A 23,540-nucleotide genomic window follows, 5' to 3' on the forward strand; every position below is an offset into this window, starting at 1 on the left:
AAACGACTTAAACGAAACGGTACTTAAATCAAAGTATATTAACTTGACCATACATTGGACGCATAAATTATATCAATTAAAACCAGATCATTTGAAGCAAATGTTGACACATTTAAAATTAACAAAAAAATTTGAGAAAAACCCGAAGCAATACTTTCGATAGTAGGATGATGTAATTACTAATAATTGCCCCGGACGAACGCAAGTGTCTAAGTGGCACCAAAAGGCGTCGAGAGGCAGTGGATCCAAAATGAATTGAAACCAAAAAAGCATAAAAAACAAAAAAGCAAACTAACACGAGGACGTAAAATCGAAAAGGGATCGGGAAGTGTACACCATAGGGTGTGAAAAATCAAAACATGAAATGGTAAACTAAAGAACTGAACAGAAGCACATAGCTAGGGGTGTAAACATGGGATGGGAGTGGTAAGACAGAGTGAGAGGAACTTACTTTTAAAAGAAAGAATAGCTGCCGTAAATAAGAGTGAACATGATGTGATGTGGATTTACAACCCAGCGTTAGTATCCCCCCTCCCCCCGCCCAATCCCATTAGTTTTCCTTTGCGCCCGGGAAACATCCGTTCTCCCTTGGTGCTTGAAACAATTAAAAGGTTGTAAATACGACTGTAATGTACGATGAGATGTAGCTGCCGAGTATCATTTCGTTCTGCACCCGTTGTGCGCGGGAAGGACAAGCCTAGTGACCAATGTACTTAAGACACACCGGCAAACGGCAATAAGCACGCATGCGGATGATGCTTCTGTTCTCCGTCAACACATCTCCGAAAAACGCGAGCAATACCCTCCTCACCTACCGGTATATATAATAGCTGTAGTAGTCACGAACGAATCGAACAAGTATTTTTGTCACTTCCCTCACTCACCCTCGTACTAGCTCTAGATTGCACGCCGCGCCTAAACCCGGGACTAGAAAGTCGTTTATCATGTATCGTTATCATTATTATTATTATTTTGCGTCCCATATTCCGTTTGTTTTGCGTTATTTTTTTTTGTTTTGTTTTGTTTTCAAGAAAAAAGAAGAAAGTTCGTTCTTAATCACCATTAGCATCATCATCAACACCATTATCACCCCCTCATCACCCAAAGCATCCAGTTCCGATAGGGCAGTGAAATGTGTTTCATCTACTAAACTGCTGGTAGTAGAAATAAAATGAAACGAGAAGAGTGGTGGTAGAAGAAAGCACGTAAATGAACAGAGATTCCTTCCTTCCAGAAAACACACATATAATATAATATATAAATATATGAGATACACATATATAGATAGAACAGAGACCGAGAAGGAGCAGTGGTAATAAAGAAAAGCAATTGTGAAAAACCCGACCGGAGAGAATATATTCTATGTTAAAAACGATGAACTATTTACTACGCTGTGTCCGGTGCTTTGTGCATATCCGAAACGACATTGCAGGTACAGCTTTCTATTGCAAGATGGATTCTCTTAAGGCAGGGTTGCAGGAATAACATGAAACTATATTTGTTAAATGATCTTAACACGTTGACTGCCAACGTCCTCTAGTGGCTTTCGCGTACTTCAAAGTAAATTTATTAATTCTTTCTATCTCTTCCTTTTTTTTCGTACTATTTGTTTTTTTTTATTCAAGAAGAAAGACTAGGCGTTAATGCTGTCGAAATAAAATCAATTATGTTTGATGTACAATTTTGAAATAACTTTCACAAATCTGTTGTTCTGTTTTGTCCTTTCTTCTTTGTTCTTTGTATTTTGTTGTCCTGTTTTTTTTTTTTTTATCAACAAAGAGATGTTTGCGACAATCTCTTTAGAAATTAACAGTATTTTCAACTTTTTATCAATAGTATTGTGATTGTTTAACCAACATATAACAAAACGTATATCAGCAATGCACGCACCAAGCGATCCAAAATGCGACTAGAGTAACCATAACATGTTGCACGGGAGGCAACTGTCCAAGCCAATTGAACAACTTAGACCGTGCAAAAAAGCTACAATTGAAAACTACGCTCGTTTCGAACGGAAAGGGTGAATACGCAGCAATGGTAACAAAACGAGCAAGAGCAAGATAAAATTTGGCGAAATTCAATTATCATTGTGCGCTACATTGATCGGCATTGACAACCAGACGAAAATGGGCAAATGCACTCGCAAACGCTCCTAAGGCGAATTCGGTGGCCTGACGGGTAAATCGGTCGAAATGTCCATGGCAGCCAACGTGTTGAAGAGCTAAACATGTATTTTTACTCCCGTCGTTTGGCTGACCGAAGGAAGTTGGCAGGATCAAATCCCACACGAAGGAAAACAAACAAAACACCGTTTTTTTGCTTTTAACTGCATTTCCACAGCTGTATTTCATTAGTTTCTTTATTTATCATAGATAGCAGACAAGTATTTTCGGGATAAAATTACAAAAAAAAAAGTCTCGTGAAACAGATCACTTTCACTCATGGCCTTTCGTTAAAAGATGATTTGTGAACGATGTTTTTAATCTCTGTAACAGTCTCATTTTTCTACCACACAGCGATTTAATGCTACCTGGAATTAAATTAACGGGAAGAGTACGTTCATCAACTGGGACATATGTTTTCACTAGCATAAATATACATATTTTTAAATGAAGGATGCACGACATTCGAGGCGAATATGAGTTAACGATGGCTTTCTCTCGCCACGGTTTGTCCAAATCCCCTTTTTTTAACAGTGAAAATGGCGAAAAAACTGACGCTCTAGCGACTCGTCGATGTGTTCTTATTTACATTTTGTATGGGATCATGACAATCAGCAACACAGAGTACTAAGCAAAGATTTGCCCCTTGACGTAGTTTTCTGTTAGTTGTTTCTAATACCTCCTGACCCTTCTAGGAACATTTCATCTCCGGTTGGTTGAGAGTTATGAACAAATATCCGTTTTCCGCAGATCCATTCGTTCGAGTTGTGCCTTGTTTGAGTATTTGTTTTTCGTAGTGGAAGATATTGTTTTTGTACATGTGGGGTAAAATAATCGTTTTTAATGCTAAAAACAAGCCTTTACTCCCTCCTACCATACGCCCTAATACACTAACGTATTCTATCTGTTATGTACACGACGACGACCACCCCGCGTAAACCTATTGCTCACAGTGTATTTCCGTTTCTATATGGCATATCTTGGCGGCGAATGGGCATATTCCCTCCTTCGCTTAAGCACTGTTTTGATCATCTTTTCCCTCCCCACCGTCATCTCCACCACCACCGTCATCGCCCTCATCACCATCATCCGTGCGTCACCAAGCGGCTCGCTTATTCGCCACGGCGATCGGACGTGCCATGGACGGTGGCATCGTCGCGGGCGGTTTGCCTCCCACTCCTCCTCCCGCTTCCCCATTCAGCAACCGGCAGGTTTGTTTCTCCACGTGCAGCGTATAGTTCTGCCGATAGCGGAACCCTTTCTGGCACCAGCGGCACCGGAACGGCATCGGTGCATCGCGCTGGTGCGTTTTCTGATGCTCCCGCAGCAGATCCTCCCGGGGGAACGTTTGCTGGCAGAAATGACACCGATGGAGGGTGATGACCGCTGGGGGTGATGATCCGGCCTGAGTCTCGGACGCCGCCACCGGTGAGGGTGGAGGTGTGCACGTGGATGACCCCGACGCCCCGGTCGCTGGCGGCGGCGGCGGCGGCGCTGGGGAATGTTTTGGGCGTGCGACAATGAACTGGAACGGTTTCGGTTTGGTTTCGTGCGGAGATTGCGTTCGGGAAGCAGCGAGTGCGGCACTTTCCATCGAGGCCCGGTAGCGTTGCTTCATCGAGAGTGGCCCGGGTGGGATGGTACCGGGGGCGGGGATTCGTTTCGGTTTCACCGGCACTTCCGCCGGTGGTGGTGGTGGTGGTGCTTGGGTAAGCGCCGGTTTCACATCCTGTATGACAACATCATCATCATCATCATCATCGTCTTCCTTCTCGATCGGTTGGGTTTTGATGGCACCCATCTCTACGATCGCCAGTGACACAGGATCAGGCTGCAGTTGTTCACTCGATGCACCCTCCTTGAGACTACCTTCCTCCTCGTCAAAACCATCGTCCAGTTCGTCGCTTTGCCGGCTCACGTCCTGCTGCTGCTGCTGCTGCTGCAGTTTACGCTTCTCCTCCTCCCGATTGTCCTCGTCGTCATCATCGGAAAGCTGAATAATGTCCGTCGGCTCGATGTTGGTACGGGTGCGCGATTGCCTTTGCAGAAGCTGCTGCTGGACCTGCAGTTCGATCGCACTCGGTACCACGGCCACTTCGACCCGCTGGTGCGTCTTCATGTGTACCGCCAAATGTGCCGGCATCTTGAAGCTTCGAGGACAAATCTGACACTGGTACGGACCGGTGATTGGTGGATCATTCACACTCCTACGCTTCTTTTTCACCTGGACACCATCGGCGGAGTGGTGCACGACATGCTGTAGAGGACGCTGCTGCTGTAGCACTTGCTGTTGTGCGGATGCGAAGGAATCCGGCATCCCCGGTAACGGTGGTGGCTTCCAAAAGGCGGCACCACCCGCACGGTCGATATGGCCAAAGTCGTAGCACTCGGGCGGTGGACTCTCGCCCTCGAACACCTCGTCCGCGTGGTTCACCTTGATGTGGCGCCGCAGGTTCGAGCGGGCCTTGAACAGTTTCCGGCAGATCTTGCACTTGTACGGTCGTGTTCCGGCCACCAGCACCATGAGGCTGTTTACGCGCGCACAGTACTCCTTCGACCAGGTCGCCTGCTCCAGCAACCCACTGGCGTCCTCGGGTAGGACGGCAGCAGAAGGTGTCTCTCCTCCGTTCGGGCGCTCCGAGGATAAAATCGGCTCGTACGTTTGCTGATGATCGTTGCGTTTCGGAGGCGCAACCGATTCACCGGTATCCGGAACGACACCATCGTCTAGCAGCTCCACGATCACCTTCTGGCCGGTCGCTTGCCCCTTTCCATCGTCCACCGACCACTCGCTTAATAAGATGCTTCTTCTTCGCTTCGCCAAGCTGGACGACCGCGGGCCGTCGTTGGGACTCGGGACGCTCGGTGGTGCTGGCGAAGGTCGTGACGCACTCTCGTTCGTCGGTGGGCGATGTTGTTGCGCGTAGGTGATCCCGTTGTTGAGGGCGGTGGTGGTATGTGATGCAGTCGGAGGCGGCTGTACCATTGCTTGAACGTCGGTGCAGTAGATGTGTGCGAGCGCTACCCGGAGATACTCGTCCGACCCGAGGCACTGCTCTCGAAAGGCGTACCAATCCTCCAGCCGCACACTGCACAACTCGCATATCGTCGATGGAATGCCTTCTTTCTGCTCCAGCTGGAAGAAGAAGGGAGAAATAGAAGTATTACTAAAATACACCATCGAGAAAAGTAATTTCGATTGTTGTTTAATGTTAACCTAGTTTTTATATCAACATTAGAATTCAAATTGCGTCTATTAGTATCACGAAAACAATTGAAGATGTTTTCAAAACAAAATAATGCTATTCTTAAAATTCAAAGCAACTGAGAGATCTGTATTGGGGTAAGAGATGGAGGACCCATCATCATCGTCATAGTCATCTATGAAAAAAGTTTCAAATTTTTCTGTTGAATGAGAATGAACTTAATGAGGCCCGAATGTTTTTAGTCGTCATTTGATCGCTCTTTTTCAACACATTAAACTTCGTCAGTTTTGAAGATTCTTTGAATCCATAAACGGCTACTTTTAAGTAAACTTTTTTTACAGATTGCTTTGATCGACAAAAAAGTTCTCGAACGGGAACCGAACGGAAACTCGAAGATGAGGCATAATGCGAATGTGACCTTTTAGTTGGAAATTCTCTAACGATCGAGTTTCATAATAGGCCCTATTAGTTCAAAATTAATTTATAGTAACGTGCTTTGTTCTTTACTCGTACGATGTAATGCAGTTTGTATGACAGAAGATCCGAACATGAACTAATAAACGACTTGGTGCCGCTTCCGACTACTTTGCTCAAAAACGTCTTTGAAATGAAGCACTGAATGTATTATTGCAACCCTACACGGCATGGAAACCAAGGAAGTAACACGAAGTATAAAACGATTGATGGTTATTAATTTGATGGAAAAACACATAAGCTTTATTTCAGTTTGAAGAACACCATCATATTTACCGCTGAGAATTTAGATAAGATGAATGTGCATATGTAGTCTTACGTCTTTAGTACGTATTATAAACTTAGGAGAAATGGAGATTTGACATAAACTATTGACCGCTAGCCCCGGTTTTCGTCGTTGTTATATCGCGTTTACGGAAGTTACAGCATTTCTAAAAGAGCGGTCAAAATGACCGCTGAAAACCATTCGGACAAGATTCCAAGGCAATGTATTCTAGAGCTAAGCAAGCAAAGCGTCTCGACAGAGTACGGATTTGAGAGTTGCATAGACGGTTCTCTTTCCATACTCCAAACACATTCAACCCAAACGGTCGGGTATATGTAGCTCCGTGCATCCAAGCTTGGGTAAACGGGTCTTGGGTATCAACCTTTCGCGAAAGGCAGCCACGTAGCGTTGACGAAGGTAGAAAGGAGGCTAAACAACAAGCCAAACAGGTAAATGTACTGGCTTGCTGGTATACCTGCGAGCGGGTCTCTATTCACATTCCGACCACATTAACATCGACGACGTGGAATGAATATAAGACTAGCAGAGACAGAGAGCAGAACAGAGAAACCGTGGTAGGGGCCTAAACTGAGATATCCCTCATGGATTTGTCAAGGCATCACTCGGCCTCGCTTGTACCGTCACCTGCACGTTACTACTGTAGGATGAAGGTGCCAACTCCGACCGCTTAACCAAATGTATCCCTTAAGCGATGCATGCTTATGGTTTTCAGCAGAAAAAACAACACAAATATCGATAGCAAAGAGCTGACCTCAAATCACAGGCCGGAAAGAAAATCGACAACTGTCTAAGCCACTCGCTAAGTTAAACCAATAAGCGATTCGATCATATCCAGTTCCGATTCATCCTCAAAAGATAAATACTGCAACGTAGGCAAACAAACTGATCGAACTCGGAAACACGTCGCGACACGCGTCGAGATTCTGCCATTCGAGCTAAACAAAACACGACACCCTCCGTCTCAAGGCGGATATTATAAAAAAACAACGAACGATGCGCGCGCGAGAACGGCAAGCAGGGTGACGTCGATAAGCGAAACATATTTTCAAAATAACCCAGAGATAAATAATACTTGAGTTGAGGAAGTCAGGTGGAGTGCAGAAAAGTCTACACGAAAGGTTCATGGAATCAGGTCAGTTTCTGCACTCATAGAATTCAAGTGACTCATTTTATCAAGGTTTAATTTGGATTCAATAGATATACGGACACATCTATTACACAATTCGAAAGAGAAGAATACTCCAAAGTCTATCAGTGGCTCTCCCTTCCTACCTCCTATGCAATTCTTTCACTAGGTGCGAAGCGGTAAAACTGGGTAAGAGGAAAGAGGGAACCCAACCCCTGTGGTGGATGGGCATAAGGAGACTAAATGGTCAGGGGGACTGGTAGACAGATCCAACCAGCGTCTGTTTTCCATGTTAGAAGCGACTCGAACAGTCGCATGTTCTGTATGTAATGCTAGCATTTTCCCCTGGCATCCTCCCTTTGAGATGATAAGCAGATACGAAATCTATTGGACAACCGAAGAGATTTGAGACGTATAAAGAAGCCGTATAAAAAAGACATCATGAAAATGAAACGTACATATAAACCCTACAGAGAAAATACGAGAACAAATTGTACCTGAAAAAACAACATAAAAGAGAAATCTATTCGAGAAATACAGAGACCCGTTAAATAAATACTTCATGTTTAAATTAATTAATTACGTAAGAGATAAGTGATCAAAATGACTATCACATTTGACGTAAAACGTGCTAGCATTTTGTTTATGGGGTGTGAAATGTAGGTTTCTAGAATTACAGATAACAATACGGCGGTTTAAAAACCAGTAAAGTAAACCAGGTCAACCTACATTAAAAATAAATAAAATCAAATAAAAATCAGAATAACGTAATTTGTTTGTTACTTGTTCGAGGCATGATATCAACTGCCAACTGACAAGCGGCTTTTCAGCACTTTATAAATTTTCAAAATGAACTAATCGCAACAAGCGGTGCGAAAATGCTATGCTTTGGAATGGAGTATGAAAACCAAATCATACAAACTCACTCAAACACAAATCTGTAAACGAAAAAAAAACTTATGTGCCAGTTTAACCTAAGAAAATTTAAGGTTCTTAACAATGTTTCTACCTCGTCCCTCGTCGAATATATTGGAAAAAAAATCTGCCACCATAATGCGATGTCATCAAAATAGACCTAGTTAGTGTTACTCCGGTAGGAACCACATTGTTCCAGAACGGAAAAGACCAAAGACCAATAAGACACCACCAAGAAAAGAAGAATCCAATTGCTTGTAGAATACGACGCTAGGCATAATTTTCATGGGTGCAAAATTGAAGCTCATGATAGAAACCAAACGATTAAAGCAGTATAAAACAAACCGGAATCATCTAGGCCAAGTCAGTTCAGGCGATAGACCGACCGAACAGTGTTGTACACCACAAGTCGGCTCTTATGTATTTCCACAACGAACAGACAACATTCAGGTTAATATGTGTTACGATATTTCTAGTGTACCTTTGCGTCAGGATTATAAGTATTATAAAAAAGTTAAAAAGCTAAGCCGGCCATTAAACGTCCTCAAAAACCTTTCTTTGAAATATCGGTACTATAACAGAACGAGCTGCACGCAGTAGACATAAAGAGCATACTAGACACACCGAACGCTCGTGGTTGGGCTTATATATTTATACCGGCTCCGTTATCAACTGGCCGTCCGGTATTGCGGTGAGGCTGGGCTGTGGAATCATCGAATTGGTCGCAAAAATCAACTTGGACAAAAGAAGCAGCATAGCGAAAACATGTGGAGCCCTGCCTGCTTATGCTTATCAATTTGCCTCGCTGCTGTACGGTTCGGGTTTGTGCGGTTGCGAAGTTTTGTTTTTGGTTTTACTTTGATTTCTCGCGTGTATGGTAGAACGAATTTGACGGGTCGGATGTCTTTAATCACATCGAGCTTTTCAGTTGTTTTTTTATGTGAAGTCTACCGCTGATAAAGATTTGTAATACAGACGCATTTCATTAATTTACAAACATTGTCATTGATTTACAAAATATTTCGCATTTCGATACCCTTCGAGCTTGATAATGAGTGATATAGTCTCCGTTCCATAGCCAAACTTTCAATCAGTACTTGTTGTTTGCAAGGTCTAATGCACATTCACAAACGGGATCATTATTCTAGCGAATGCGCATTGTTTTTGTAGTGCACTGAATCTTGAGTTTTATTTGGACCATTGGTAATGCTTTAGCCACGCGTCCAAGACTAAAGTCTGATACGTCAACAGTACAACAATATTCTAATCTACAAACCGACATTCTTCTGAAGCAAGAAAGAATGTAGCAAGCAAAATACTCTGTTCTCTTTTTTGTTTTTTGTTTTAAACCATAAGGCGATCGTGAATACAGCTGCCAATCGCGTTCGGGAGATTGAAAAAAAAAACAACAGATAAAGCGACTTTGTCGGCCGTTCGCAAAATTGATGTGAAATGAATCGGACAAACTGGAAATGGTGAGTTCTTGTGCAACTCGCTGTTTTCCAAATTCTGTAACTAAGTACTTCAACGATATACTCGTACTAGACTTATCTTTTTCACTACGTGGATAGTGAATAGTGAGTCTTCTTGTTCAGGTTAAAATCTAGTCTTGGTTAGGGATCGTAACCTTTGTGGTAAAACGCTTGCAAAGTTTGTAGTTCGTTCACATTCATATAAAACGGGAAAAAGTGTTAAAAAACATCTTAACAAAGAAAAATCATTTATAAATGTAACAAACTAACCGATATTATTTACTCCCGGTTTTCTTCCAATCCGATCCGAAATACACCGATGCCAATCGGTGTAGGCTACGGGATGTGCTACAGTTCAGTACTTCCCAGAACTTTAGCAGCGCGTCCATATCGATCAATAGACAACACATCCTACACCTTTTAACCTCCGCACATACCATTTACCTTTAATGAGAGATGGATATCACGGGATCGACCATCCATCGTCCTACACAAGCGGTGGCGGTGGCACTTGCGCAGTACAGGATCACCAGTCGATGGGAGAGCTTCGCAACGAAAACGGATACACGGCGAACGCTCTTCGCGGCAGGACTCTTTCGTGTCGGAATTTTATTGATGCTACGAATCGTGATCAAGATATGAATACTTTATCAAGGATCTAACAAAGTCTAAAGCTTGGGAGGAACGCTTAGAGGAAAGTAGTATCCACGAGCGTTTGGGGAGACATATTCACACTCACAAAAATATTTAGCAACGAAATAAAAAATGTTTTCCAAAATTAAACTGCTGGCGTCTATACAAAATTTCTAAACAATAAAATAACCTAATTTATGTCTATATCCAACAAGGAGTACAAATATTTTCTCGAGATGCATTTTTTACGCTTTAGAAAAAGGAATTCGTGCGAAAATATACAAATGCCAGATTCCCCGAATTCTATAAAGGATGCTTGCTTCAAGAAATCCTCTCCCACTAATCGATAGAGCTAATGCCTGTCGTCACAGGGGCATCCATCAAAGTAGCCATACAAACATAACACAGAGGTCAGGTGGACCGGACCCTATCGTATATTCATCCACGCCCAAAGAGCTGAAATCGTTCCCTGATGCTGCTGTTGCCTAAGCTTCCTCCCCCCACCCGCGCTGGATGGATGACCTTCCAGGACGAGCCTACTGCAGAGAAGATCTCCATCCGGTCGGCTGCGGCAGGCACTAGCCAAACGCTGGCAGCCACCCTCGGAGGAGCATGTGGTGTTCGGATTTTGTAGAAATTTCCCAACCGATACCGACCACCGAGAGAAAAAGCATATTCCGGGGCTGTGCGAGATGATGATGCGCATGCTCCGCAAATCTTTCCTGCCAGCCTGCTACGTGTGCACGAACGAACTTGATGTGCCTCACCATCCGGCGAGGGTTTTGTGCGACGTGCCACGACGGTGAAAGACACGGCGCGAGAACCAGTGGTTGAGTGGAGCAGTCGCACAGATTTACGAGCAGATGAGAAGCAAGCGTATTCAAGAGGCTTCGTCATTGTAGCTCTTTGTTGCTGCTGCTCTTGCTGTTGCTGGTGGTATTATAGGGGTTGCTAAGAGTCGAGTGACTGGCTGAAACGAAATACCTATAACCGGGTTGCTTGGTTATGGTTTACGTCAGGATGGCGATGTCACCAACTGCGATATGCAGCTGCGGAGTTCCTGATTCACGCAGTGTGCGACTCGTAAGAGTAAATGATGGTGAGGTCAGAATAAATGGGGGATTACTCATTTAATAACTTAAAAATAAAGCTTATGAAACTAAGTAAAACATTTAAATATTGTAAGACGTTACCGGAAAGGAGAATCAATAACAACATTCTACTTGATCTCCTAAAAGTTGAATTATTTTTATCAAATTAAATAGGATTAGTAAAGGCGGATCGTAATGATCATGTTTAACTCTAGAAAATACTTTACGCTTCTTTGACATGGTCAATGTCAAAGTGTTTACAACACCATGTTTTAGAAATTCTTTGAATGTTTTTTTTTCGAAAAACCGATTTTTCGTTTGCGGCGCAAAAATGACTGACAAAAAATACCTTACCCTCCGGAGAAGAAGTAAAACTTCGGTCACACAATTCGAATTCCCTTTCCCTCGACAGGCATATGTCCATAGCATCACGAACAGCGTACCCCCCGGTACAAGGACACGAAGTTTAACAGGTCCCGACGACGCCTCTTTAGGGGGTTTGTCCTCGGGCTCGTTTAACAGATCGTTCCAAGCAGAAACTCCCAGAGACCGGACAATATCATCACCGGGAGTCTGTGTGAACCGACACACATTTTCCCATCTGTGTGTGTGTGCGTGCGTGTGTATGTCCGAGTGGGCATGCTTTGAAGCTCGGTGCCACTGCAAATTCTTTGTTCGCTCGAGAGCATCGAGCTACACAGCGTCGAGAGAAGATGCTATAGCCCGACGCTGCCTGTCAACGTGAAGCGTCGAAAACTCACCGTCACCTGCGGCGGAGAGCCGGCGGTGGAGGACGGTTGCGGTTAAATCGTCCAACGGAAAGGCACAGCACCGGAGCTTCTTCCGAAAGTGGTATCCGACCCCTTTCCACCCTGACGGTCACTCTCGTGCCTCAAGTGGACGAACAACATTTTCTGATCCCTATCGTCGTTCGTTGAGTCGCACAGACCGGTCGGATGGCCCGAGAGATCGCAGAACATTCGTGGACCATCTCTTTCCGGCGGGATAGTGGGATGAAAATTGTAGGAGAAAATCGATACCGAAAGAACGCAACAAGATTTCGTATTTTGTCCCACCCAAAAACCCCAACAGATGTGAGGGTATCTTTTCTTATGAAATGGTTCTTTATGTAGTGGACTGGAGATTGGAGGCAATGGTTTTCGTTTGATCTCTTTTTTTTTCTTTCAATTATCAACCCAAAACTTCCTTTCAACCAAGCACACACAAATTTCTACTAGTAGCAGCATGAAATAATCCTTAATTCACAAAAAAAGTGACTATTTAAGAATTGGTGCGTTTGTTCACTAAAGCAGGACTATGGGAGTTTATTATTTAAAAAAGGAAAATATCTTACAAAAACAAAATAAATAAATCAAAATTTTGGATAATATAAGAAAAGTATTAAAACCATGTTTTGTCAAAGTATATAACAACAAATTTCAAAATTATATGCTAGCAAGTATATTGTTTTTGAAAAATATTTCATCTAAAATGAAAACTGATAAGTGTATAAACAATTGAATTCATGATCTCCTGTGCTAAATTTTCAAGTTACATCATAAAACCTGCGCTACCTTTGCAAACTCCAGGGCCTCTTGGTACTATGTACGGTTCCACAGTAACGAATGCGCAAACGCTCCAGCAGCTATCGATTAAACTTGATCGTTGAACAGCACTCGCCCGGGGCTATAGTCTCGCAAGCATATACGAGACCCCGAGCGAACACGTCAAGACCAACGGACGAGCACTACCACCGTATAAAAATAGAAGCAGTACAGAGCAGCCGCAGTCCTAAAGACCACTCTTCACGTGTGCCTTGCCCTAACACATTTTGTGCCACTAGCCTAGCGGGGTTTACCAACCCTGCGTGTCTGTTCCATCTCTACCGGAAGCGGGTAGAGTACGGTCCAGGGTGTCTGCTCTAGGACCGTTTCTCGTGCAGAAGAAAACTCAACCTTGTGCTGTGGTGCAAAATACGATGGAACTTTTGGCACAGTTGGCACTTTATCGATTATTTTTGTACGAGCGTACATGATGATGATGATGGTGCTGGGTTTCGCCGCACCGAACAATGCGGCTGCCGGAGAGCAAATTGGGATGGGAGCGGAAAGTGGAGCGTGGGTTTTGGAAACAAATCCCGCACAGCATCAGAGTTGTTGCTTCGGGAATGGGACGGAAGCTCGCATTTATTCCACAGAAGTCTCAGGAACGTTTCGCTTCGTCAAACCGCTTTTGAAGGACAGCACGTCCAAAGTTACCCAGAGTTCAGCGAATTCCGCACAATGGTCTAAGCGTATTCGTATGTAGAATGTGGGCAAATAATCTAGAATAATATTAGATAATGTTTAAGGTTGAAATAGTTACATAATACAACCTATAACCAGGTACTGCTTCTCACGGGACTAAGAGTCAGATCCACAGATACTAGATAGGGGTTATGCTACATAGCTCCTGATGTTAAATATACAATTTCAGTCAAACCATTAAACGGAACAGTCCTATATACTTCACGTATAAACTGTGAACCAACTGTGCGGTGTATATACTAAAAATTGCTGACATGACACAAATGCCACACAAGGGAGATCATGACGCCGCTTCACCGAAACCTCAGACCATGTATAGCGCACAGCGTGCTACAGACACGGCATGAGCAACCGTCCATACGATCCAACATCGATAAGGAGATGAAAACATGCGCTGGGGTGTGCGGAGAAACAACCGCACCCAACTCGACCGAACGGACGAACGAACAAACGAACGAGCGGCTCCGTGAGTTGGAAATCCGTCCAACCGTTTCTGAATTTCGACCGCACCGGGGACGCAGAGCGTACCAACTGTAGACATATGCCACGTTGCCGTTATTTTCTCCATCGCAGCATGGGACGCTGAGACGTAGTAAACCTTGACAAGTGCCTATGTAGAAGGCCATTGTACCCGCGCTCTCTGCACAGTCCGTTTAGTGCGTCGCTGCACGATGCTGGTATCGAAGGTGGCGGCGCTATCGTCTGCCATGACGAGAAGGGACTCGGGCACGTTCGATCCGGTTAGCTGAAGCAAGCTGCTTCATGTCGTCGCGGACCGTCGACGTTAAGGGCCCTTCTCTCCTCAAGGGATTCGAGTGAGGAACCACCGACCCACCAGCGGATGATGCGAACTTTTCGAACGGACGTCATAGCAACGGAGCACACGATTATCTTCTCGTTGGTCCGCTGCGGGTGCGCGAGAGAGAACGAGCGACAGAAAGGATAGGTACTAAGAGGGAACACTTCTACGGTTGCTACGAACGAATTTTCTCGTTTTGTGATTGAGCTCAGCTCATGGTTTGCTCAGATGCAGTGAAGGCAATTCGGAATATTTCCCGCACCTGTCCACCTGTGGCCGGTGCCGGGGGTGGGTAGGTGAAGTTGCAGAATTTTCTCGCCTCCTCGTGGATCGCGGAACAAAACGGGTGAATAGCATTGCCTGATCTGAAACGTGGATAGCAGCGTGGACGTTGATCCTCCACTTTTGCAACTACCACGCGTGGGTCGGTGGTGCGGCATGAATCCTTCCCTCCAGCCGTACACCCATTCTTCGCCCATCAATTGCAAACCGACGGCAGAGCGTCGCGTATCGCCGCCGTCATGTCATGTGTCCGGTGCAGGAGGCGATGGATTCGCTCGGCGAGCAACACTCGGCACGGAAGGAAGAAAACGTGTTCAGTTTTCAGTCGCCGGAGAATAGCATGGCGACTGGCTGCGTTATGTGCCCCGTTGCCCGAACGCGCACACAGGGATCGGAAGGCTAGTATTGCAAGAGACCCCTATATCGAGACCAGCCCGCAGCAGTGCACGGCCGTGTGCTGCGGATGAGCCTCGCACGTCCGATACAAACGCCTACCCGGATGAAGTAGGTCACCGCCAGGCACGAGAGGTAAGCGGTTTGCGGGTATAAACAAAGCTGCATCCCAAACACGGCATTTGCTGCCTGGAGAGCTCGAGTCCCAAGACCCGAGCATATCGTGCCGTGGGCTCGAGAAGAGCACACTCCGCAGGGCCATCATCATCGCGGTATCCATCGAACAGAAACCGGTCCAAAATCTTCGCGTCACACGAAAGAGCGAAACGAGAGAAGCAAACCGCAAGCAAGCAAGCTAGGCAGCTGATGCCTCCTTGAAGCAAGTGCGAACAACGGAGCACAGAGAAGCACGGAAAGGGAATAACCTTCTTCGTGCTGCGTCTCGTTTCGCCAGGATCCTTAGCAAAGCCGGCGATAACATAACCGCACAGGCGTCGTGACGTTTGCCTTCTCGTTCACTCTTTCGCCCTTTTTTGTGTAATCGTTTCATTGTCTGCCTGCTTTCGATGGAAAAATTCTACCTGCAGATGTTGGTTGGCCAGTGCTCGAAAAATATTCTCGGAGCATAAGGACAACCGAATGCTTTTGTACCTCCTGAGAGCAAACAATCTTCTCCACATGTTTACGCGGGTTTTTTTTTCGAAGGTTTGATGCCGTAGTATCGCACAGCCGAATTTTCGTAAGAACATTCTTCGAGGCATAGCATATCCTTTCTATTTTGTGTTCGAACAAAATGTATCGCAATTCTCTATAAGTCCTTTACCGTTACCCATGAATGAGACTCGACCCCAATATGATTACAGTGCCATTCAAAACTACTACAAATATAGCATTATTTGGCAAAGTCTCCTGATCTAATAAAAATAAAAATAAGTATACTTAAAGTAAAAAAAGATCACAGTGTCGAGTTCCATGTTTAGGTTTTGTAGCAGAATGGAATAATCTGCTAACCGAACTCAAGCTACAAAGAAAGAATTAATCGATTCTAAGAAACACACAACAATGTTAGGGAAGTCAACAAACTGGAGATTTCAGAACAGAACGTGTCAGAACACGTTCAACAATAATATGTTGCAGCAACTAAAGCAAATTATGGATTGATGAATTCACGCACAATCCAATACGAAACAACATTGTACGCATGAGACAGAATAGCCGAAAACAGCGCGAGCACGAATCAACATTGTTGATAAGCGTAGCGTTCTGTAAGATGATGTAAACAATCTTCAATTGATCACACGATGAGAACAATGAGATCCGAACACGTATCTTAGAATCAGAAGAAGGCTTAATACAACAATGAAACAAATGTCGAAATAACTAAGTTCAAATTAAAACATAGTAGCGCAGATCAAGTGTTAGGCAACATGTAAAATAAACATACGGCCACGCGGTTACAACAAATAACCATAACACAATAGCTTGACCAAAACTAACAACAGTTTACACAAAATATAATAACTAGGTCACAAAAGAAGTATAAATAAACTGACCAGACCGAACACGATATTCAGTAAGTTAGTCACCATTTAAAAGTTGACCGGTCATCATCAAATCGGCTGGAAACAAAATTTAGTTAGAGATCAGTGGTTTTTTAGCAAGTTATCACAGTTTTCGTTTTGTTTTTTTTCTTTATGTCACAGAATGGACAAACATATCTACAAAGCATACCAAATAAACAGTAATCTGAACAGTATACAATATATATCTCAACAATTTCTATACCTGTTATTCAGAGTTCTGTAAATATAGATTTTTCTAGTGTACTTCTATTCCTCTTGTTTGGCGCTACTGCCGTCTTCGCTTATGTCTGCGCTAAGGTTAACAAAACACGACTTTTTCCCTAGATGGACGATTCTCTATATCTAAGAAGAACCCAGTTATATTTGGGATTCCAGCCCACGCTCCTGGGAATGCATCGATCTAGAACTCGACACTAGACTACATTGTTTTGGTCCATGTCTGGATGCTCGGAAAGAGACAATTTGACAGCTCATTGCATCAAAACGCTGCAACTATTTTTTCTTGATTTTTTACATCTCTACGTCTGTTTAGTACCTTTATTGGTTTTCTTTAGGAGGGATTGGATTTTTCTGATATTCTGTACATCCTTACCACTCCAATAGCGCGACCAAAAAGTGAAGTGATCGAGTCTTAAAATTTTGTGAATGAGATTTTATTAATCTTTGATTGAAGATTCAAGACTTTAACCGTCTTTATGATTGACCTAAGTTTAACACTCTGATATCCACAAAATTCGTAGTGACACAACGCTTTACGACCGGCGCGCTTGCACCAGTTCTTCCGCATCTGGCCGCCCTGTTTATGCTCTTTCTTTTTTTCTTTATTTAAATATACGTACCATGGTTCAATGTAATACTGTATCCGTAAAGAGCATTTTGACAAATTGTCGAAAGAAAAATAAAAGAAGTTTTTTACAGTCCAGTTACTTTTGTTTACTTTTGTACTATTGCGGTTGTGGTGATTGCGTCGATTTTAAGTAAAATTTTGAGTAATTTTACAGCAAAAGTGGTCTGTATGCAGAGTGCGGAGTGCGCACACGAAGGCAGATGTACGAGGATGCTGCTCACTTCCTCGGTTATCTGGACGTCGGCGATCGGGAGTACTACGTCCGGAAGGTGCTGTCTCGGTTTCTTAGGCTTCTCAAGATTACCAAAGATCCCTGAGGATTACCAAAAATTGCATATCGCTATTGGCCAGGCGTTTGCGTATACGTTGCAGTGTCTTCCTGAGTGCAAAACGGTCGATGGAACATTAGGCAATGAGCTAGTGAAGCAGATGAATGAAACACATGTCTATCTGAAGCAGGTCTGTATTATCTGGTTGCCGCAGACAAGTGCAGAAAGTTGGCGGGTGAAGAGAAAGGCCTTCTCAACAAGGTACCGACTGAGTAAGGCATGATCTACCAGAAAAGGGAAAGTTATCGTCAATGCTCATCGTTTTCACTTTGTTTGTTTGCAATATTTGACAGTTGAGTAAAATCAATACGGTGGACATGAAATCTCCTATTGAACAACCGTATTCATTAACACTTTGACGGCCGCACAATTCACGGAGTCGCAACGCTTTACGACCGGCGCGTTTGTACTAGTCCCTCCGTATCTGGGCGCCCTGTTTGATCAATCTTTTTCAATCTTTATTAGAATTTACGTACGAACAGCAACGCGCATTGCGAAATTTATTTCCTTTCCATTTGATATTTGTTTACATCCAGTGGTCTGTGGTGCGTGTCAGGAGACAGCGTTGACAGCACACCAAAATGATGTGATCGGATCCAAACTGAAACGGAGCTATTACATCTATAGATGTACCTGGCCGTCAGAGTGTTAACCGTGATATGCTCTTACAGCAAAGCGCCCTGTTCTTCTTCTTATTAGTCTGCGAGGATTTACACCAGTACGGCTGTTGATTCCTGGGCCTTTGCCAGGTAACCTGGTGATGTAGACCTCTAAGGGTTAAGGACCAGCAACTAAGTCCATATGTTCCAGCAAAGCGCCCTGTGAAGTTTGTCTACTTTCAATTTGATGTTTATTTACAGCCAGTAGGATGTGGTGCGTGTCAGGTGACAGCTTTGACACCACACCAAAATAATGTGATCGGATGAAAACCACAGTTCCAGTTCGGCAGTGCATCAGAGCGGATTGTTAGCAGTGCACGAGTTTCCTGAAATAGTTAGCGGACGCCAAGCTGGAGCTCAGGTCAGACAAATCCTAGCTGAGTTAATCAAGCGGACCACGAGTTTTTGTGTCCTGACGAACGGAAGGAATTATCCCTACCGTGGTCGGCGGGTAGACATATGGCTATTATAGCCGGTCCTAAAGGACGAGCCCCTTCATAGGAGTTCGGACAGAGTCGGTACGCTTCTGATTACGAGTAAGGGAACAAATTGTTCGACTTAGCGCAGGAGGATATACCCCGACTCGCATACCGAAAGAAGAAGAAGGATGAAAACCAATACGGTTTTTGGACCACGTAGGGGTTCTCCGGACGGCAAGGTGGTAATGAATCTCGAGATAAGGGGATCTGTGAAGAATCATGAAAATCTCAAACAATGCTTCTAATCCTTATATTAAAATCAATAATTTAAGGTGATAAAACCATTCATGGGGCTATATTTTCTTGGGTCAAATTAGCGCTTCTAACCTTCAGTCCGCGACAGCCGAGCAGTTACGCCGATTACAAAATAGGCCCATGAGCGGGAGGAGCTCATCTCCTCCACGGCGTAGGTTCGAATCCCAACCGAGACCGGAAAACCTCCCCTGTACACATGGGCTGATTATTCACATAGGGGGAAAATTCAAGTATAACTCAAGCACCTCTAATGCGTGGTTGAAGAGCGACACTAGCGCGAACATAGGGTTGAAAACGCCTACGTCACTTTTTGAACACTTTGCTTTCCAGATACGCCATATCGGTGTGTGATAACCGCTTCGAATGAGAGCCAATTACACTACATTGGAGCAACGACAGCTCTACAATTTGTTTTGGTTCCTACGCGTTCTTATTGCTGCGATCATATTTTTATTATTTTGTATGTTCTATTGGTACATTATCTAAGTATAATAAGTTGCTTTTGCTTGCTAGTGCAGCATTAGAGGTACAGACGCAGCGTTGGCGCGTGTACACGCCACGTCAGAGGTCTTGGGTTCGAATCTTCAATCTGGCATCACTCGAAATGGCGAAACCATTACGACTGCCTTATAATATACCGTAGATCGGGCCTTTGAGGCCTAGTCCCTCTAGGGTAAGTTGTGCCGAGTAAAAAACTTAGTGGCAGATTTAAAAGGGCTGTTAAGTATCAGGTCCAAAACTTGTCCCACGAGGGTCACATTTTGTACCAATCGTGTTAATGGCTATGACAGTATTGATCACTGTTTTTATCTATAAAACTGTCAATTACAGTATGTATACTAAAAAACAAGTATTTTTCTAATAAATTTTTTTGCTCTTAGTACTCAATAGCATGTTTAGCAAACATGAACTACTTTCCACTAAACTGACTACGAAACCTCAACCCAATTTTTTTTTCGTTAGCGTCTAGCGTACGTGCGAGTTCGACTAGCGTTGGTTCCGACCAGCGTTGGTATTCGTACGTGAGACTCACGTCAAGAACTGTAGTAGTAGTATGTATGGTTTATAGAGGTTTTGAGCCGGGTGGCTTCTTTCACCTCTAAAACCAGATACTTATACGTCAAGAACTCATATCCTACAATAAGCTGCGCTATATATAGGGGCATGAGCTACAGGATCTTGTAGACCCTCTGCGATTTGTTCAATATCCCGAGAGAGAGAGCAAAGGAGACCACATGCTGAAACGATGTCGGCGTTTGCCTTTGTCTTTGCTTGCTACTTGGAATTGGGCACAAGGAAGCAGGAACAGCGAAAGAGGCGCACTACCACTACTCTTGCGGCACCGAGTCACTTTTAAGGCACTGCAGCAACAGCTTTGGAAGAAGTGTTGAAATATGAAGCGACGTGCTTGTTTCAGCAATTCAACGTATCAGTTTATTTCATACATGGCATTTCACATACTTGGTTTGATCATACAGCATAGGACCAGGTTAAGTGTCACTGTTTTTCTTCATGTTGTCGTTAGTATCGTTCACTTCATTGCACACTATCCAGCCTTCCAGTTACTTACCTTCAGAGAAGTGCACTGATATATCCGATAGACCATCGATGTCGGACTGTTGGGGTTGCCGCCACGCACCGGGAAGATCGGTAGCATGTGCCCAGCTTCGGAGGCATCGGTCAGGCAAAGCCGACAGACATTCTCCAGATGTCTTACATTAGCCATTCTGTGCCACAATCCGTGAGTCCTTTTCTCTACAGTTTTCCCAACCAACAATGCAACCGCATTCACGCACTAAACTTGACCAACGCTCAGCACAGCAAGTTAAAAAACAACTCTGTTTCGATCCTAACTTCTACGATATGCATCGAAAGCAACGGTAAATTTCAAGCGATCGTACGTCCGCCACGGTCGAACGCTAAACCAATACTACTGGAAATTCCTCGAGTTAACAACATTTTTTATAAAATACAAACGCAAAAACAAATCACAAGCTGTCAAAATCAAACGGTGGGCAGGTTAATAAGACAATGCTGTGCGTCTGATGGATGTATACACCTTGTAAATGCTAGAAAGATCGAAGTCGAAATATTACCATGTTGTTGCTCCAATGTAAGGTCCATAATTTTAAAGACTCTGTTTAGTCAATTATATGTTTATCTAGTGTAACAGGTATCATTCTTCAGCGCAAAATAATGTTTAATTTATTTTTCAATGTTTATCACAACTTTTTTAGTACAACTTTTCTCATTTTGAGATGTCACAATTGGAATGTCAGTTATGTCACAAATGACACACGACCGCCATTGTGATTGTTTTCATACAGCTATTTATTTCCTCAAAAACTAGAAGCGGTTTAAAAATCTTCACTGGCACAAAATTGTTGGTCTGAAAAAGACCTTTCATTTGAGGGGTCCGTCGTGACTATTGGTTGAAAGAATCAAAAGTTATTAACAAAGATTGGTAATCGAGATTTGTGCACCTTGCTCCTTTAGACTTCTATCTCTTTTCCACACGACGTATTTGTAAACAAAACACCACACCGTTTGTGGACGAGGAGAAAGGTAGAGCATGGGAAGGCAAAACAACGCCTTTCATCCCACACGAGACCGAACACGCGAGTGCGATTGTGCAAAAATAGCGCACGAAAATGTGTCTCAAAATTGTGCGCGTCCTCACCATTCTTGTCAGCAACCCCGCGACTCCTACCAGCAGAAGAATGTCAAACCTTCGACGAAAGATCGACGCAGGCGAAGGTTCATGAACTGGTGGAAAGTAGCGAAACAGTGGCAGGAACTTATGTTTAGCGAGCGCAAGCAACAAACTCGCTGATCATGTGAGTCACGTTTGTTTCACACCGCGCCATGCACAAGTGGTCGAGGACGGAGGCGTTAGAACAATCCCGGGATCAAACGATGGGTAAATACACCTCGGCTACTGGTTCACACCTGACCACCGGCTAATTCTTCGAAGCCAGTTCGTAAGCAACGGTTCGTGTTGGGGCAGTTCACTTTGATCCGTCGTCGCATTCGGAAGGATGTACTCCGGACCGTGTCTCGATTGGCACCTCGACGCAGCTGACGACGATGTTTGTGTACTACCACTGATCGCGGCCAACGATAGTAGCGTTATCGCCAAGGAGGTCACCTTTGAGAGTGAATATTTGCCGCCCGCACTGGAGCTACCATTGGCGGACTTTACTCTACTCGAGCAGGACGAGCGTTTCCGGTCTCCGGTGGTTGAAACGGAAGTACATCCAACTCCAAACCCTCCGTCGCAACCTCGATTGCATAACAAATCGGAAGTAAAACTTCTGGAGGGGCAGGATAAAGCACGGAACGCCCTTTTTTCATGCGAAATTTGCACTTTTCGTTTCAAATGTAAAACTCAGCTGGTTCGCCATCAGATACTCAACCACGAAAAAGATGTGGTCGATTTAAAATGTTTCACTCGGCTACGTAACCGATGCCGGCTGTGCCGCGAACAGTTTGCAACAGTCAAGCAATTAGCAACACACTTAACGGCACAACACCCACGATGCGCCGTATGTGACCTTTGCCTGACGACATTTCACGACCGGGCGACCCTTGAGTGGCATCGAAAGCATCACCTTTACTCGGTGGGAAATTCCGTCAACCAGCCAGCCAACGGTTATGTTTGTGATGTTTGTGAAAAACGCTGTACCAGCTCTAGTCATCTGCACCTACATCGGAAAGTTCACCTTGAGAAGAAACCGTACTCCTGTGGACACTGTGATCGCACATTTACTTCATCCGGTAACCGACAGAAGCACATCACACGTGTGCATACGCACGAACGCAGATACCACTGCACCAAATGCAGCGAATCGTTCATCTATCCGCGCCAGCTGAAAATTCACCGAGAGATAAAGCACTCTTCCTTCGGCGATGGGGATCGGAATTCCGGAAATTGGGTCACGTGTCCAAGCTGCAACAAATCATTACCCTCTCAGGTTTCGCTTCGGAATCATCAAAACAAGGAGCACTGTAAGGAACAGCGTGCTTTCGTTTGTGGACACTGTGCTAAACGGTTCAAGCAGGCAACCCATCTGCGAAACCACATCCTAACACACACCGGCGTTCGGGCATATGAGTGTGAATTTTGCACCAAACGATTTGCTATGGCTGGCGATCTGCGGGTTCACCGGCGCATCCACACCAAAGAGAAACCGTTTCGGTGCGATCTCTGCCCGGCCGCGTTCATCATGGGGAAACAGTTGAA

General features: G+C 44.3%; 1 protein-coding gene across 1 annotated transcript; it reads right to left on the reverse strand.

Moving 5' to 3' along the window:
- Positions 1–3,258: 3,258 nt before the first annotated feature.
- Positions 3,259–21,097, reverse strand: LOC131285437 (zinc finger protein Eos-like). Its single transcript, XM_058314293.1, has 2 exons — positions 20,868–21,097; positions 3,259–5,298 (listed from the first exon to the last, which is right to left on the reverse strand). The coding sequence occupies exons 1-2, from the start codon at positions 21,021–21,023 to the stop codon at positions 3,259–3,261; spliced, it is 2,196 nt and encodes a 731-aa protein (XP_058170276.1). The 5' UTR covers positions 21,024–21,097.
- Between the last annotated feature and the right edge of the window lie 2,443 nt (positions 21,098–23,540).

The sequence above is a fragment of the Anopheles ziemanni genome, chromosome 3, assembly GCF_943734765.1.
Source record: "Anopheles ziemanni chromosome 3, idAnoZiCoDA_A2_x.2, whole genome shotgun sequence".
Lineage (NCBI taxonomy): Eukaryota > Metazoa > Arthropoda > Insecta > Diptera > Culicidae > Anopheles > Anopheles ziemanni.

What these genes read in the sequence shown, in the direction of transcription:
- LOC131285437 (XM_058314293.1), bottom strand. Translation starts at nt 21,023, where the DNA reads ATGGCTAATGTAAGACATCTGGAGAATGTCTGTCGGCTTTGCCTGACC. An exon ending in ATCAGTGCACTTCTCTGAAG is followed by an intron (nt 5,299 to 20,867) that starts GTAAGTAACTGG and finishes TTCTTCTTCCAG; the next exon opens with CTGGAGCAGAAAGAAGGCAT.